Source organism: Desmodus rotundus, chromosome 2 (genome assembly GCF_022682495.2).
Source record: "Desmodus rotundus isolate HL8 chromosome 2, HLdesRot8A.1, whole genome shotgun sequence".
NCBI lineage: Eukaryota > Metazoa > Chordata > Mammalia > Chiroptera > Phyllostomidae > Desmodus > Desmodus rotundus.
In genome coordinates, this window is record NC_071388.1 from 171172603 (window position 1) to 171189883 (window position 17281).

Consider the following 17281-nt stretch of genomic DNA (forward strand, 5'->3'; position numbering starts at 1 on the left):
AGCTGTCAGAGGGGAGGGTGTTATGGGGCTGGGTAAAAAAAGTGAAGGAATTAAGCAAAAACAAACAAAGAACCCTCCCCCCCCAAAAAAAACCCCTCTCATAAACAGACAACAATATGGTGATCACCAGAGGGCAAAGGGGACAGGGGAGGTAGTAGAGGGTAAAGGGGGATAAATGGTGACAGAAGGAGACTTGACTCTGTATTGGAAGACATAATACAATATTTGTGTACCACATAGAATTATGCATTGAAACCCACATAATTTTATTAACCAATGTCATCGCAATGAATTCAATAAAAATTAAAAATAAAAAGACATTTACATGCTGAGAGAAAGGAAGGAAGGAAGGAAGGAAGGAAGGAAGGAAGGAAGGAAAAGAAGAAAAGAAAGAAAACCATGGTAAAATTGCCACCTGTGAACAGCAGTTCAGTGTAACAGCAGAGACTGGGTCCCATGTCCCACTCAGCTAAGAGCACTTACCTCAGCCTCTGACGCACTGCTGCCATTGTGATTTGAACATCAGACATTGAGATGATACTTTATAGAATCGCTTTATAAATTAAATTTGGCATAGATTTAAATACCATGTGATAGGGAATCAAAAGCCTTTTTCAATGCATATTTAAAAATAGATTAGGAAATTATTACTTTTCGGAGATTAAATGTCTTAAAGATTTTGAATATCAGTATTTTAACACACCTATTATTAAATAACAACAGAGGTATAATTTTCTAAAAAATATCACAGTTCTAATATGCATTCCACTTTTATTGTTAATATGATAATATTTTTCTGGCAGCCAATTAAAAAAAATTAAATTCTTACCCAAAGTTGTGGTAGGTATGGGAGGCGTGGGGGTCACGGGGACATCACTGACAGGAACAGGCTGGGTGCTGGTACCTCTCACTGGAAAACATACAGTCAATCAAATTGTGAGACACCGTCACAGGCTCATAAACAAAAGCACAGCACAGCTGTTGTGGTAAGAAAAGCAAGCTTTTAGAAGTTTTATTCACAAGGCTATGTTAAACTAGTGCGCAGTGGGTCTTTTAAAAAGTTACTCATATAAAAATAAGATAACATTTGCATGAGTAACTTTGTGATTCTTAATAAAAAAAAAAGCTTGAGGTTGAATGTTTAAGTCAATCCTTTAATAACTTTTATGGTCACATAAAACTGATTGGTTTTAGGTGGAAGTTTCCAAAGAACTACTTGCCCTCAAATTTCTATAAACGTAAGGATTTCAGCGGTCCTACTCTTGTGCCTAAACGATAATACAGTTTTCTCAGGAAAGAAAATTAAATAATGTAACCTAAAAACACTCTGTTGGATTTGTGGAAACAATTTTCATTGTAGTTAGATTTCTTACATACCTGTGTTTAAAATTTTTGTTAACGTAATGACTAATTTCTATCAGATTTGCGAGGCGAAACAAAAGCTAAGTAAACTTGAACATCCTGTAAGATGTCATGTTTTTTACAGCATGCCTATAGATGAAGTAAAATCAAATGAGAAATGAATTTACATGGATTCTTACAGGTGTTCTTGCATTCTTCCAGCGATGGGAAGTTGTTCATGTTGCCCAGGCACCCACCGTATGTGAAGCTCTCACACTGCTTTGACTGGTTGTTGTGAAAATACCTAGTGAAATGGGCTCAACAGATTCCAACACCTCTTTCCCAAAAGCAGAAATCTGGCTTTTCTAGAAATTACAAAATATCAGAAAACAATACTCTTTTTTTATAAGTAATTTAATTATGTTAATTAAATGTATAAGCAACTAGTTGTGTTGAAGTTACTTAAGGAATAAATACGAAAAATTAAAAATAAGGTAAAAAAACTTTTCAATGGTACAATATTAAAATTATTGTATTTACTGAGATATTTACAATAAGGAAGGTGTAATTACTGTCACACATTTTGCTATTTGAATTTCAAGTCCTAAAGTTTTCACAGTAAATTAACAGGGCATTAATTATCAACTGTTTTCAAAACTTGAGAGAATAGAAGATACTGAGGTATTTTTACCCTTGGATTGGAAGTATAAAATATTATGGCAAAAATTAGGTTTGATTATTTTTATTAGGTTTATGTGTATCAGCATTAAGAAAGGTGTATAAATATTTCATTTGTTTAGGTGTGAGGTCTCATTGGGGAAAAAGTGTAGTGTGTTGCTTCATTAAGAAATTTCAATTAAAAAATTGGAGAAGCTTTGAAGGGGATGGGAGCTTTTCATAGCTATTCTTAGAAGTTCCTGAATTCTTATGCCGGGTCTAATATCTGTGTTTGGTAGGACACCCTGCACCTTGGTTTCCTATTCTTCCTCCCAGTCAGTGGAAGGGCTGCAACGGTGCAAAGGCAGACAGGAAGGAGATGTTCAGGGGTTGCAGAGGCTTTGGAAAAAGCCTCACACCCATCCTCTGTTAGCGCTCCAAAGCAGGCTAACCGCAGCGGTCACAGAAGTCGTGCAACTGTGATTGACGTTACAAGCTTTGTCTACAAGCACACTGTGTAAATAAGAGAACTGAACTTAGTTATTCAAGTATGATAATCTCAGGAAATACTGCGCTTGGAATTTTCAGTGCAAAGGTTCAATTTATCCATTTCCCCCCTGCAACCATAGTACCATAGTGGCAAAAAATGAACTGCAGTATCTTTTTAAATTATTTCTTTACATTGATTTTTATTGTATTTGTTTCCATTAACCTTTATCCCACCTATACTCTCTTCCACCTCCTCCCACCAGACTCCCCCTACAATCACCACACTGTTGTCTACCTACTGGCCTATATAAGGAAGCAATACCCACAAATGTTTTACACTTAAAAGAGTATTATTTAATAATTCTATTGATTTGTGCAACAGGTTCAAATCTGCAGAAAAACATATCTCCTATGGAACATTCTGTTATCAAATAAGACATCCTATTATAATATAACATAAAATATCTATTTTTATAATTTCTTTAAGTTCCAAATAGGAAGTGATTTATTGACTCTCATTTCTCAAGATGAATATTACTCTTATTTCCATAGGAACAATTTCTTATACTTAAGTTTAACATGTGGGACAGGAAAAACCCCCATTTAATTTGTATAATACCTTTATTTGTAAGAGAAAATTGCATTTAATTATTATCAGTTTGATTTGTTTGGTCTCAGTATGTACTTCTTATGAAGTTTTAAATGATGTTAAAGTATATAACAATTTGGTGTTGTACAAGAAGAAGTAGTGAAAATATTGCATGGAAACAATGGAAAACAGTGACAAATTATGCTCAAAAGTATAATTGATAAATTCTACTTCTGGAACTTGCTATTATTTATTTGACATTCTGTTGTAGGACATAAATATATTTTAGGACAATGTCAGGACTGCGCACATAAAATGTTTTTGCTTAGACCTATAGTTTAAAGTACTTTTGGTTACAAATCAAGAAATTTATACCCCGTCTTTGTCAGATAAAGGGACATTGGTTTGGAATCTGCACGCACAGTCCTTGCTCTGAATTGAGGCCCCATGAAAATGTGTTAACAGAGAGAACGCATAGTTAAAGTTCTGTACCAACTGCTACAAGCCACGTGATTTTCACTCAGATTTTGTTTGAGGCTACATATTTAACAATTGTCTTAAACTCAACTTTCTTTCAAAAAAATCATGTCTCACAATTCTCAGGTATATAAAGTAGCATTCATACTGAACCTGTGCACAAACACTAAATAATATTGACAAAAGCAATTATTTCTTGTTAAATATCTTCACTTACTTTTGCTTATGACTGTTGACAACTCAGAGATGCATCCTTTCAGGGTAATATTGGATGAAATTTGCTGATGCCACACAACGCTGAGGCTATCAAGGGATTGCAGATCTCAGAACCAATGTAAACTAGCAATAGCTCAGTCACTATTTGGCGGATGTTAAAGCATCATGTGTGTGGCTGGCCCTGGATTGTAACTAATGCTAAATATCATGCTGCATTAGAATAAGAGTAAACAGTGTTTAAGCCTTCCTTACCCAAAACTATGGAATTTAGTGTGACGTGAAAATAAATAAATATATGGTCTATATATAACCACTTTTGTGATTGAGTGTTTACTATATCTCTCACCAACTGAAGATTATAATCTTACTCTCCTGTCCCCTGTCCTGAATGTTAGCTGGAAGGCACCTGATAACATCTGGGGACATGCAGTCTTCGTGACTGTTCGAATGCTCATTCTCCTGGATGTGTTTTCGAACCTAGAGCGTAAGGCGACTTCCCAGGATCTGTGTATTTCTGTACTTGCTGATGAAAGATCACATTTCTCTGGGAACAAAGAGCATACACTTGTACTCTTTGCTTGCTCTGTGTCAGAAAATGAGTCAGATGATTTCTGCAGTTGATATAAGAACCACAAGAATGTAGTAAATTATATCATTTATTTATACATTGGGACACTGGAGTCGGGGAGTTTATACAACTCATCTAATTTTGCAAAGCTGCTGTGTGGCAAACCGCACGTGCAAGCTTAGGTGTGTCCGATTCCACGTCTTAGAAAAGACAACCTGACTTGCCCTAAATCTCTGCTAATCTTCTCCCTGTCTAAGGGAATTTTCTTAAAGCTTATCACTACTGTTTTTATCATCATTTTTGTGTTTTGGAGAAGTTAATTCTTTTAAAAAAGTTTTTTATTGCTGTTCACTTGTAATTGTATCCATTTCTCCCTATTGCTTTCCCCTACCTTACCCACCCCCACCTCCCATTTCAACCCTCTCCCCGGGTTGTTTTGTCCATGGGTCCTTTATGCATGTCCCTTGACTTGCCCCTGATCCTTCTATTCTATTTCATCCTCCCTGCTGGGTGGACTGAATAAACATAATCTACTGACATAGAAGAGGACAAATCTCGTATGTTTTCTATAAAATGATAGTACCCCATTTCAATTAAATAGTATAATGCTATAAAATGACAGCATGACCTTGGCATAATGTGATAAATGGTGTCACCAAAACTGAACTGATCCAGGCGTGGGATCATGTTATTAGAAGGTTAATTAAAAGCAAACCAGCCAAACTCAATAAACTACACAGCTAGTCAATTAAGTCGTCTTCAAGTCTAGCTTTAAAATAAAAACGTGTCTCTTATGCCGCTGGGTTTGGTCCGGATTTATCCAGAGATCTAAACTTTGGTCTAATTAGTGGTAGATTAATTCTAGTTTCTTGTCTGACTGTGGCAACAATTTCAGGAAAGTCTTGCTTCATTGGCGTGCAATTTCTCAGTCTAATTGAGGGAGACTGGACTGGGTGAATATTGGGAACACTTGGACCATTGGCTTCTGACTTCCCAAGATGGGGTTGCCTGGTTTCCCACTGTGGGAGCTTAGTTTACCCTCCACATTCCTTCTCTACCCAACTTCTAGAATATTAAATCCCTTCTGAGAAATGAACCAAATGAGGGATTTGAACCCATCTGAAAATGACCAGATTCCAACCAAATTCCATTTTTTTTTTTTTAGATTTCCTGTATTTGTTTTTAGAGAGAGGGGAAGGGAAGGAGAAAGAAAGGGAGAGAAACATCAATGTGTGGTTGCCTCTCATGCACCCCCTACTGGGGAATCTGGACCACAATCCACACATGTGCCCTGATTGGGAATCAAAGTGGTGACCCTTTGATTCACAGGCCTGTGCTCAATCCACTGAGATACACCTGCCAGGGCCAAATTCCCATTTTTGTAAGGCACATTATGGCTTTCACTTTATTGAATAATGTTTCATCTTTAAAAATGTATGTATAGACACATATATGTGTATGTATGTGTATATACCTACATGTATGTGTTTGTGTGTATATAAAAATAAGCCTTTGTTTTTCATTTCTGGGTAGGATTTGAGTGACCCTGTTGAACCTCACTGGTTTTGCTCGCACCTACTGGTTAGCTGGGCTCATCTGGCCTTGGCCTGCGTGGGTGGCTGGGCTTCAAGCTGTGGGTCTGGCCACTGCAGATCTTCAGATCTGCCCCAAAGAAGTGATGCAGCATGTACTTCTGCATCCAGGGTCTCACCCATTGCCAAGCTTAGATGAGCTCCCTTCCTCTGTGTATCAACAGCAACACCCTGTGCAAGCCTCCATCACTTCATTTAATACCTTGTACTGAAATAACCTGTCTACCCTCCCGTCTCCTGTGTGAAACTGAGGTTCCTGAGAACCCGGGGTCAGTCTTCCTTGCTTCCCTAGTACCTACCAGTTTCAGGTACAAGTATCTATTCAGTCTTTATCCAAGGAAAGTGCACTGAACAAAATCACTTTACACAGCTGTGAGAGATACACAATAAGAATGTATTTATGGAAATTCTTTGTGCCTTAAGAGCAAACCTACAAATACAAGCTATCACTTTGTTCATAAACTCTCAACATTACCAATGATGTGAATTGTCGATCAGTTTACTAGTTTACCACAAAATATTACTATAAGAAAAAGAGAAGTCTAAAATAGTAATCACCTTACAGTCTTTCCCTTGTTCTGTTGTTTTGCCCTTAATATTTTATTTTTGGACGTGTAGCTTTATGGAATTAGAACTGATTTCTGTCCAGGTCTTTTGGTGTCCTGCTTGACTAGATTCTCACATTGGACTCATGTGGGAATTTCTTTCTTGGCATATGAAGGCAAAGAGAGAGAGAAAGAGAGAGTGAGTGAGAGACAAACAACGGCTGAAACCTCCGATACCTGCAGTTCCTTTTCCTTCTCACATTTGTCCAGCCAAAGAATGACAGCGAAGTTCATAGAGTTCTTTGTTGAGCATTTCGCTCCTACAATTTTCCAGAGATAACTCAATGTTTTTGTTACGGGCTGGGGGAAAAGTCGTCCTTGCTAACGTGACTTCTTTTTGTGGAGCAAGGTTTTGTTTGTTTGTTTGTTATGACACATCACATCATATATATTTCCTAAGAAAAATGCCACTTTGACAAAAACTAATTTTCCTACAAAATGGGAAAAAAATTATATGAAATATTGGGATTACAATTGAGAGCTTTGAGTAGTTTAAAAAGAAGAATGCTTCTAACATTTTACCTGGACTTTTGGAACATTTACGTTTCTCAGCATTAAGAGGGAGAGAGGCACAAGTAAGCAGCAGACATAGAGAAACCCAAAAAATTGGTTTTATCTTCATTGTCCAAATCACCTCTGAAAAACAAACCCAGATACATCTAATAAATAATGGGTTAATGTGGAATCACCAGTAGGCTAGTAGGAATCATAGTCATGCTTCCAAATACACATTTTTGACATCTAATGGGTATTCTCCTACATCTTTGTCCACAAATTCCATGAAATACACATTCAGTAAATATATCTAATAACTTTCAGGTACACATTCATTTTGCAACCTTAAAAATAGCAATTAAAATGGCAATAATTAAGAGACATGGCTAATTGCTGCTCAACATAGGTAAGTATGTATTATGATCCATTTTCATGTGTAATCTATTTGTCACATCTTCCCCCCAGCTACTAGTCTTATTCAGTTAGTAATAATTATACTTTAAGTTTTCTTGCATTTTTTGAGTACTTTATTAACGCAACTTTCAATTCCTGATCTGTCTTTCCCTTTGGTCTGGTACTTTTTAAAAAAGAAACACTGCGTAGGGAATGACTGTGGGAGTGGTGGGTGGGCTGGGTAGAGGATGGAAAAGGGGGGGAAATTGGGACAACTGTAATAGAATAACAGTAATAAAAAGAAGTTAATAAAGGAACAATAAAAAGAAACACATTTCCCATATTTTCATCATTGTTTCCTTACAATACACTTGTTTTATTTTTAAAATAATTTGTTGTGGTGACATTGGGTGGTAAAACCATGCAGGTTTCCAGTGTATAACCGCTTTCCTAACCAAGTCCTCTATGAGATTGCAAACCGAGATGCTGAAAAAGAAATGTCCAACATTCCAGCGGTCCCTCATCCCAGGTCTTCCACCCTCTATTTGGGGGCGTATCTGATTCAAAAGTTTTTTAGAAAAGTGACTTTCAGGGATAAACCAAAGCATCTACATTCTAAGGGAAACCCATTTCAGCTGCAGGTGGATATTTCCTGTTTCCAAATGGTTTAAAGGCAATAACAAAAGGTAACGGGAAAGGGCCTTTGACTGTTTTTGAGAGGCCATTTCTTCTGTGCGTTCGAAGGTGAACGGAAATGCATGGTGCTCACCCAGCTCTGCAGGAAGGGACTGGGAAGGAGCGTGTGTGCACGCCAGCGGCTCTCCCCGCACAGCCGGGACGGGAAGAGCGTTCTCACCAGTGAACAAGTGCAGGACAGACGTTCCACCAAACAGGTCAGAGAACTCTCTGTTCATGTGCCCAGTGAAACCGCTACAGTACACACCGTTATGGTGCGGGGAGTAATAAAGTGACACATGCCACGTTGCTCTCAGCTTCACTGAAATCACTGTGAATGTATAACCTGTATATTCATTTTTCTGCAACAGTTTGGAAATGTTAAGAATATTTGAATTTGAGCCACAGGCAGTGTTATTATATCCCTTCTAAATCGTATCATAAACTACTTGAATCCGCAAATATTCATGTATATGTGTGTGTGTGTGTATGTATAAGATCCCCCTAGCTCAACTTCTAATCTTTATCTTAGTTTTGTAAAGTGTTTTTCAGCGATCTTCTGTTTCCATTGGGTTTTCTGAGATATATAACCCTGTTACGCTTTGAGGGTAAAACGTACATGTTTCAATCACACGGCTTAGGGAGCAGGCTGAGATGGGGTGCCTGCTGAAGAACATGGTGAATACTCGGTATCTAAATCCATTACGTTACTCTCATTAAAAGTGGTGGCCTAGAGTGTTGTTCAATTTTTGTAGTTTTAGACTTTCCTTGGTTGCAAGGATCTGAAGCCAGCTGGGACAGTGTGGGTCAAAAGGTTGCAACTCATTCATTGTAGAGAAGGTGGAACAATCCAGGACTAGAAAGGCAGGTTTGAGCCGGACCTCAGAAATGTGTAGTGTCAGGGTCCTGAGCACCAGCGCTGCTGTTGCCCTCCTTAGACAATAATATCTGAGACCACACGCAGCACGTGGTGGGCTGTGGGTGGTGGTTCTGGTCTTCCTTCACACCATGATGACCTGCTTGAAACTACACTGACTTTGAAAACCATTATTAGATGTAACCAATAGGTCAGTATCTCAGCATCCACCAGTTTAAAAGTATAATCGGTGTATTTTACCTACTGTTTGACTTATATTTTCCTACTTTAACACTTATTGACCACATTTTTTCCACAGAAACGTAGTTTTTACTATTTTGCTTACTCTCTCTCATTGATATTTTATTGCCCAAAAACCTATACAATCACATACAAAGGTACTTGCAAAAACTTTCATTTAAACTTTATAACTGTTCAATAATACAACTCTTATGTTTTATGTAAAGTTTTCTAACACAGAAGTCAGCTTAATGAAGTTCATGGATAGAACAAGAATGGTGATTAATCAGTGGCTTGGTATATGTATAATACCAGCATCTTAATAGGTTAAACCTACAGTCAGCGCAATTTTGTACCTGGTTTCTTTCAAACATCTCCCTCAAAAAACCATGCTATGTGAGACCTATCAAGATAAGTTGTGACAGTTCAGTCAAAAATGCTCTAGGCATTTATTTAAATGTATCTTCCATGGAAAATCAGTTTGTTTTAAAGAAAATTTAACAGATGGATTGTCAGTGTCTTCTTCAAAAATCCAAGTTGAAGTAGATTGTACATTATCTTCCTTTTAAAACCAAGTATAATGTTTGGACCGTGATAAGTAGGTGGTCACACTGGCTCTTGGGCTGGGCACCTGTCTTTGATGAATCTGCTTCAAGGTCTCTTGCTAAACAAATGCATCTCCAAACTTATATGACAAAGGACTATATTCCTATAATATAGTTTAGGAACATATCTTGAGAAATAATGTTATAGATATGGAGAACTCAGTAGATTGTCTGAACCAAAAACACATGTAAAAAAGTGTGATGTGAGTCGTGCTTTAATAAAATCCAGGGTATGTGAAAAGACGTTGAGAAGGCAAAATTATAAATGGATTAACAGCTAGTATGTCTCAGAGGACCAGACTGAAATTATGAATAAGGGCCCTCAGTGGAACTATAAGAAAAGGACAACTGTGAGAGACCTTTAGAATTCAGTGTGGATAAAATTGAGTGGTTGAGTAGATGCCAGATATGAAGGACAGAGGATTCTAATACATCTGAAGTGAACTGGCGTGCTAGTCACACAACTAGGTAAATTAATATAAGTATTAATTGTTGTGCATATTAGGAATACATTTAGTTCTGGAAGGTTACATTAGACATTACAAATGTACCTGTAAAAAAGCAGTTAAAGACACAAAGCAGGAACTGACATATGTTTTGTTGTGTCATTGTCATTGTGAGGCAAGATCATTTCTCCAAGGAAAGGGTGTCCTTTCAGTTATTTCTAGCCCTCCTTTGAACTTCACTTCCTGTCCTTCTTTCCAAAGCTGCTCAGCTTTCTGGACACTGCCCCCTAATGCCTGGCTCTGTTATTACCAATGAGGACATGACAGTACATCATGTAGGTATATGTCTATTGCCTTCATTTCCATGATTACCCTACATGTAGTCAGATTATATGTATTTTTATTTAAGTATCTTAGAATATGAGCTCTGGTCTCTGGACACTTATAAAATATTTCCATAAAGAGGTTTCTTAATGCTGGTATAAAATAATTTAGAATACAAGAATTCTAAGGCTTATATCTCGTTTTAAATATCATTAATTACAGGTACTAAAAAAGTTTTCTTTAAACATAAGGATCTTACATAGTCTAATATATTTCTTTATATGTCACTACATAATATTTAAAGGTAAACCATATATTCAGAAGTCCCCAAAACAGATAATTCATAAAGAATTGCCACTACAAGCTTAAAATTATAAAAAATGCAATATATAACCCATTCCTTTAAAATTGTTTATAGTTTAAAAGAACATCTATTTCATATATGTTTGCTTAAAAACTAAATGCAAACTTTTGAGCACTTAATTTTGCATTGCAATATACATTTACTTTATTTTCCAGACAGAAGTCAATTTTCATTTTAGGGTTACAGACAATGGTCCTTCTCCAACAACTCTTCACCTCTCAGTAAGTACTGATTTCCCCCCTAAAACAATAAACAAACATTATTTCTCGTGTGCTAGGAGGTCTATTGCTAAGAACTCACATGTAAAATCTCTGAAGAAAGTTCTTGATAAGATTTTTTCAAAGCAGAGTTGAGGTGGTTTTGTTTTCACCTCCAGGTACTGAAGACAGTATTTGTCTTTTGTCCTCCTTTTTTATATAGATCAGGAAACTGCGGGGGGCGGGGAGAGGGATGGGAGGAGTGGAGAATAATGAAGGGAATGAAATCTGATCCTGCAAGCAGTCAAAGGGCCAGCCAGGAATCTGCCCGAAGTCGCTGCAGTCTGTTGGAGCGAGGGGGAGCCTCAGAGGCAGTTCCAGAGATCACAGGCACGTGGGAACGGCCAGGCTTCCTGGTCAGGTCCCTCCAGCTCTCCTTAGGATAATTGTGCCAAACTCCTCAAAAGCCTTTTTTAAAAAAAATTTATTATGGAAGAATCTGCCAAAGGAAACTGCTTACACTAGGATTTCAAATTCCTGTTTATGAATAACCATTTATTTTGCTTTCCAGGATTCTTTTTGTAATCAGTTAAAAAACAAGTTACAAGTTATGTATTTTTAAGTCGTTATGTATTTATTATTACATCGTTCCTTAGTGAAATAAACTTCTTTTGCAGTTTCTTATCTTGTTCAAGGATCTCATCCATATTGTCAGTACATTCATGAAAAGAATCTGCGGGCTGTTGAAGTTCCCGCTCTGACTGCAGAAGCAATGCGCTGTATTATCTACTGCAGAGCGTCAGGCTGCGAGCCCTGCCTCAGTTAGCTGCTCCCTTTGCAACTCTGGTCAGTTATTTAAACTCTGTACCTGATTTTCTGTTTCCCTAAGTAATGATAATAAAAGGTCTTAGGTTGGATATACGTAGTAAATGGAATGATGCACATAAGTATGTGTATACATATAAGTACATGTAAAGCACTTAAGATGGGCCTCCATACAGAGCAAACCTTCAATAACCACTCTCATGTTTATTGTTATGGCTTGTGTTATATTGTTTTACACAATGTGTAAATAGTTTTTAAATACTTTATTTATTTTTAGAGAGACGGGAAGGGAAAGAGAAAGGGAGTGAGAGAAACATCAATGTGTGGTTGCCTCTCACATGCCCCCTAGTGGGGACCTGGCCTGCACCCCAGGCATGCAGCCAGGTTGGGTATCCAACTGGTGACACTGTTCACAGGTCGGTGTTCAATCCATTGAGCCACACCAGCCAGGGCCACAATGTGTAAATATTTAAAGAATTCACTCACCATTGCTCTGTGTAGGTTGATATCATTGGCATTAACTCTTAACAGGTTTACATGAAATTATGGTCACCTCAGACTAGCATCACTAGAGATTGCTTCAGATGGAAGAATCTACTTTGCAGTGAAGACTGAAGTAATTTGATCAGGAAGCCCATTAGTGTCTTGGTTTTTTCTACCTCAGATTCTCTTTGTGACTTCAATTTTCCTTCTTTCCTCTGACTTCTGCATGAGGAGGAATCTTTCGTCTTGTAGATTTTTAATATTTATTGAATAATGATTAGATGTCTGGCACATAGATTATGTCATTTAATTCTCATAACTAACTGAAGAACATTGTTTCCGTATACCTATTTGACAGGTTTACGAAGGATGAATGAAGTTTGAAGAGCTGTGATTCGAATCCTGTGGTTTGACTGCAGAGTCAGATGCTCAGATCCTCCTCGATGCTTCTTTCTCACCCACGTTCTGGATTTCGTATCATATTAACCGCAAAACTTTGCCACGTAATTATTACCTCGCACCTGCAACTCAAGAACATTCAGCGTTTCCTTTGTGCTCAGATTATTTTTAAAAGTTGCTTGTTTCTGGAGTGAAATGGACATTGGTTACATTTTGGCCAACCTACAAGCTCTGCTCGGGTAGAAATAAGTTCAGCCAATCAGAATTCTTTGTTTTTTCTATAGAAAAATTAAAGTATATAGTAAATGCCAGGCTTTTAACCAAAAAGCTGAGATAAAAGGCTGGCGGCCATAAGTGTGTGTGCAGGCTGATTACAGGGAGAAAGCTAGTTGAGAGAGTGATGAAAAGAATGAATGAAAGTTGTGCGTAACTCCTGAGAGAGGAAACAGGGAAAGAATGAAAGAGCAGGACTGAGCAAGAGACATGAGAGAGCCTGTCTGAGCTCTATAGCGACAGCCATTCCTCAGACCCAGTGCAATTTTCCTGAGTACTCCAGAACGTATATCCTTGTAATAAACCTCCCACTCCCACAAATCATTTAAGAAATCTTTTTCTTGTAAAGAACCGCATGTGAAAGAGCCACAGCCAAGCTGAAATTATTTTCCCCCAAATTGTTGATTTCATGTCTAAGCTGCACTTGGCATTAATGAAAAGCATGCACCATTGTGATCCCCTGTAGCTTACACACACCTGTGTATTCTCGTGATGAAGGAACAGGGGACTCACTGTAACTGTTGTCAAGATAAGACAGCCTGACGCTCTCTCGCTCATGGACTCTGTGTATGAGCTCAGATGATCTCTCCCTGAGGCTAGAGTGCACTCCTTTCTGAGGACTTATTACTAGTTTTCCACTCTGTTGTATATAGCTCAGTCTAGATTATTTGCTTACAATTGTTTTCCTTACCAACAATTTACCCATGTGACATTGTGTCTTAAACTGCTTTGTATTAATCAGTGTTTGGATGTTCCAGGTCCTCAGCTAGTATGAAATGGTCTCCTTTTCATTCATCATCATTCTCTGTGAATTTCTTTTGTTCCAACTCCACACAATTTGAATAACACAGCAGACTTTTACTATGAGCTTGGTTATTTCTTGCCTAAGAAATAAAAATAATCCTCTTGTTCTTTGCTTGCCCTAATTTTACCCATTAAGAATCTCAGTTATTAAAATACATCGAATCTTTCAGTAAGTTCAGACAACTCTATACAAGTGAGACAAATCCGGCAAAGTTGGTTCCTTAGTGACAGTGTGAGAAAAGAGCACAGTGTTGCAGGATACAGAGCATCCCAATGAGAAAGGACATTGAAAACCAGAATATATAGAAGTTCTGATAAATCTCCAAAACAAAGTTAAATTTTATTACATCAAACCCTATTTCATTCATTTCTGTCTGAAGAATGTGAGAGATTAAATATTTTACTATTTCTTAATTCAACTGTTTATCTTTCACAGAAAGTAAGTCCTTGAGCTTCATTCTGGGTCTTAGCCATCATCCTTTGATTTGGAATCAAAACTACCTAGCGCTTGTGGTTAACTCCTCCAAAAGGATATTGCCAAAAACTGGTAGCAAATGGAAACAATTCATCTTTTATGAGTTCACATGTGAAAAACGAAAAATAGCATTTAGGTTTTAGCAAATTGTATCCCTTGAAATGTGGTGTAATAGGTATGACATATACAACATGGTTGTAAAATTGACTCAGTACTTATTTCAACGTTGACAAAAATAAATTTTGTCCTGAGCCCATTTTTTTGCAGATGTGAAAAATGTCACCTTTCCTATGCTAGCTACTTTATTGTTGACTAAATTGCTAGTTGAATTTTGGTCACTTTCAGGTAAACCCAGGCAGTTCAGATATCTAGCGTCCTCACTCTTTCCCTCCTCCTGGGCACCTTATCCCTTGGAAGGATTTGGGAAGGGCATGTGGCCCCCTTGCTGTCCTCTGTCCTGACCATTGCATGCTGAGAGCTTATTCAGCCTGCTTGTGTGTATTACAGTTTTCCACGATTTTGGTACTAAGATAGGTTCTTGCGTTAAATCTGTGTTCTTGCAAATTCAAAGCTATAGCTTTCGAGAATGTCTTCTAAGCTGTGGGCTGAAACATCCATTCGGCAAGTTAAATGAAGCCTCTGCTCTTTGTTTTGTGCATAGTTCTATCTGCTCCGGGTAAAGAGTAAGGAAAAAAATAAATGGAAAAAGAAACCCGTATGTAGTTGTGAATCAAAACACTGCCAGCTACAGTTCAGTTGCCTTGTTTTAAGCCAAATTTGGAATCTTACTCACTTCAGTAACAGTTGAGATGCCTGCACACAGTATTAAGTATGAGTTTGAAGTCAGAGTATCTGACTGATTTATATTTGGACTGCTTTTTTTAGCCATCAAGTACCTTCATTTTCTTAATTTTTCAATAATTATTTCCAAAAGTAATTTATCTCATAAGGAAACAGGGACAATTAGATATATGTCAGGAGAAAGGAAATCTTTTCCTTATTTTCCTACTCCTCCCTGTGTTAGATTTTTTTATTTGTTCAGACACATTTGTTGTTCTTCCCTCTCGGGTCTTCCTTGGTAACTAGTGAGGAGAGTGTATTTCTCCCCAATTTGGTATCAGGTTTTGCTACATTACTAGTTCAGCTCCTAGAATGAGCAGATTCAAAAAATAAGCAACAGCTAAGTAGATTTTTATAGCTTTTGGAGAAATTTATTAATTTATGTTCCTACAGGTTTTTTGCATTTTCTCTGCCAGATTCAATAATGAATTCTTTTATTTCTAGTTCCCTATAGTACTTCTTGTTGAGAAGTGAATAGACTACATTGACTAAATCAGGAAGGATAGCTGCTTGAAGCAAAGCCTGCCTTACCAAAGTAAACAGTTGTTCACCAAGCATAACAAAGATAGCTGAATAGTCCAGTCATGAGAACAGCAAAAATAAAGGCAATATAGTGTGAACTTAAAAGCAAGATGAGTAGCTAAGACGGGCAGAAACGGACTTTTTTAAAATGAGAGGAAAACATCAATTAGGGCCATCTTTTAGTTAAGAATAAATACTCTTTGCTTATTGCTGCCATGTGTTTCAGAGTCTCCCCCTAAAGCCTGGCGGTAAAACTCTGAAGTTTGCATCTGTTCCTGGAGCAAACATCCAAAGAAGAGGGCTTTATAAAGTAAAGTATATTATAGTTTCCCCCATAATAAAGAACACTTGACCCTCACAAAGTTGCCACTCCTGAGAATTGACTCTCATGACCCACATGAGGGTTATCCTTTCAGAGCGGATCACAGTAAAGAAGAAATGGAGCACCAACACACGAACCCAGAAAGATAATTGAAAATGAACTCTTTTTCTTGGTGAAAACCCTGTGGATTTGGGGAGTGGTTTAATATCAAGCATAACCTTGGCAGAAATGAATAGTATACTCCCTGCCCACATGCCTTCTTCCCTTGAAGGTCTGTTGTCTAGACTACATCCATTTTATTAGATTACCTAACACTGGGCCCTGGACTAAATTGGACCCTTGGGCCAGTGTCCACTGTCTCCCTGGTACGTTATTGTCCTGTTCTTCCTACGCACATCATTGCAGGAGATGGAGTAATTTGGGGGAGCATGCTTTCAGGAAATTTAGTGATGGTCAGCTGCAGTGTAAACAAATTAAACAATAATTGACTTGAATTATGTTGCAAATTAAAGTAAGTTCTTGTTAAGCAGTATAGCAATAAATACAGGTTTTTCAGAAAACTTTTGGTCAAAGGCAAGCTGATTCCATCGGTAGGAAGACAAATTCTTCTCAAATTAGGTTAAATCAAGTTAAATATAGAAATAAAGTTTGAATACTGGAATCATGTTATTTTTGTCTAGTTCATATTTCTTAGTAATAAGATAGTTCTTGCTAATATTAAATGAGAATGGCTACTGAGAAATAGTGGTGACGGGTGAAAGCGTGAAGGTCTAGCCATGGCTGAGGATGCTTTGGCCCCCTCATGAGATTCTCCACAGAACTCTGTCATTTTTGACACACGGATACCTCGAGCAAGGTCTTTTCCTTTATCAAGCAGAACACATCTACTAAAATCTTTGAGGAAGCTAATCTTTGTATCATCTGCACTTAGGTAATGCATTTCCCAACACAGTCCTGAGTCACTTAACTACGGGGGTTTGTTCTGAGAAATGTGCCATTAGGTGATTTTATTGTGTGCACGTCCTAGGCTGCACGTACACAAACCTGGAGGACATGGCCCACTGCACACCTAGGCTATATGGTGTGCCCTTTTCTCCTAGGCTACAAACCTGTACAGCATGCTAATTACTGAATAATGTGGGTTATGGTGCACAAGAGTAAATATTTTTATATCTAAACATAGAAAAGTTATAGTAAAAATATGGTACA

General features: G+C 37.6%; 1 protein-coding gene across 10 annotated transcripts in view; it reads right to left on the reverse strand.

Moving 5' to 3' along the window:
• The window catches only part of LOC128780253 (tissue factor pathway inhibitor), a 320921-nt gene that overhangs the window by 99208 nt on the left and 204432 nt on the right, over window positions 1-17281 (reverse strand). For 3 of the 10 annotated variants that reach the window (XM_053918846.2, XM_053918851.2, XM_053918844.2), the window contains exons 1-3: window positions 11233-11337; window positions 7057-7170; window positions 830-910 (exon numbers count right to left, since the gene is read on the reverse strand). The exons of 6 other annotated variants lie outside the window; for them this stretch is intronic. In XM_053918846.2, the coding sequence (XP_053774821.1) occupies window positions 830-910; window positions 7057-7156 (181 nt within the window). In that variant the 5' untranslated portion in view covers window positions 7157-7170; window positions 11233-11337. Of the gene's footprint in view, window positions 1-829; window positions 911-7056; window positions 7171-11232; window positions 11338-17281 lie in introns of those variants that run through there. One more of the 10 variants, XM_053918845.2, reaches the window with a different exon arrangement.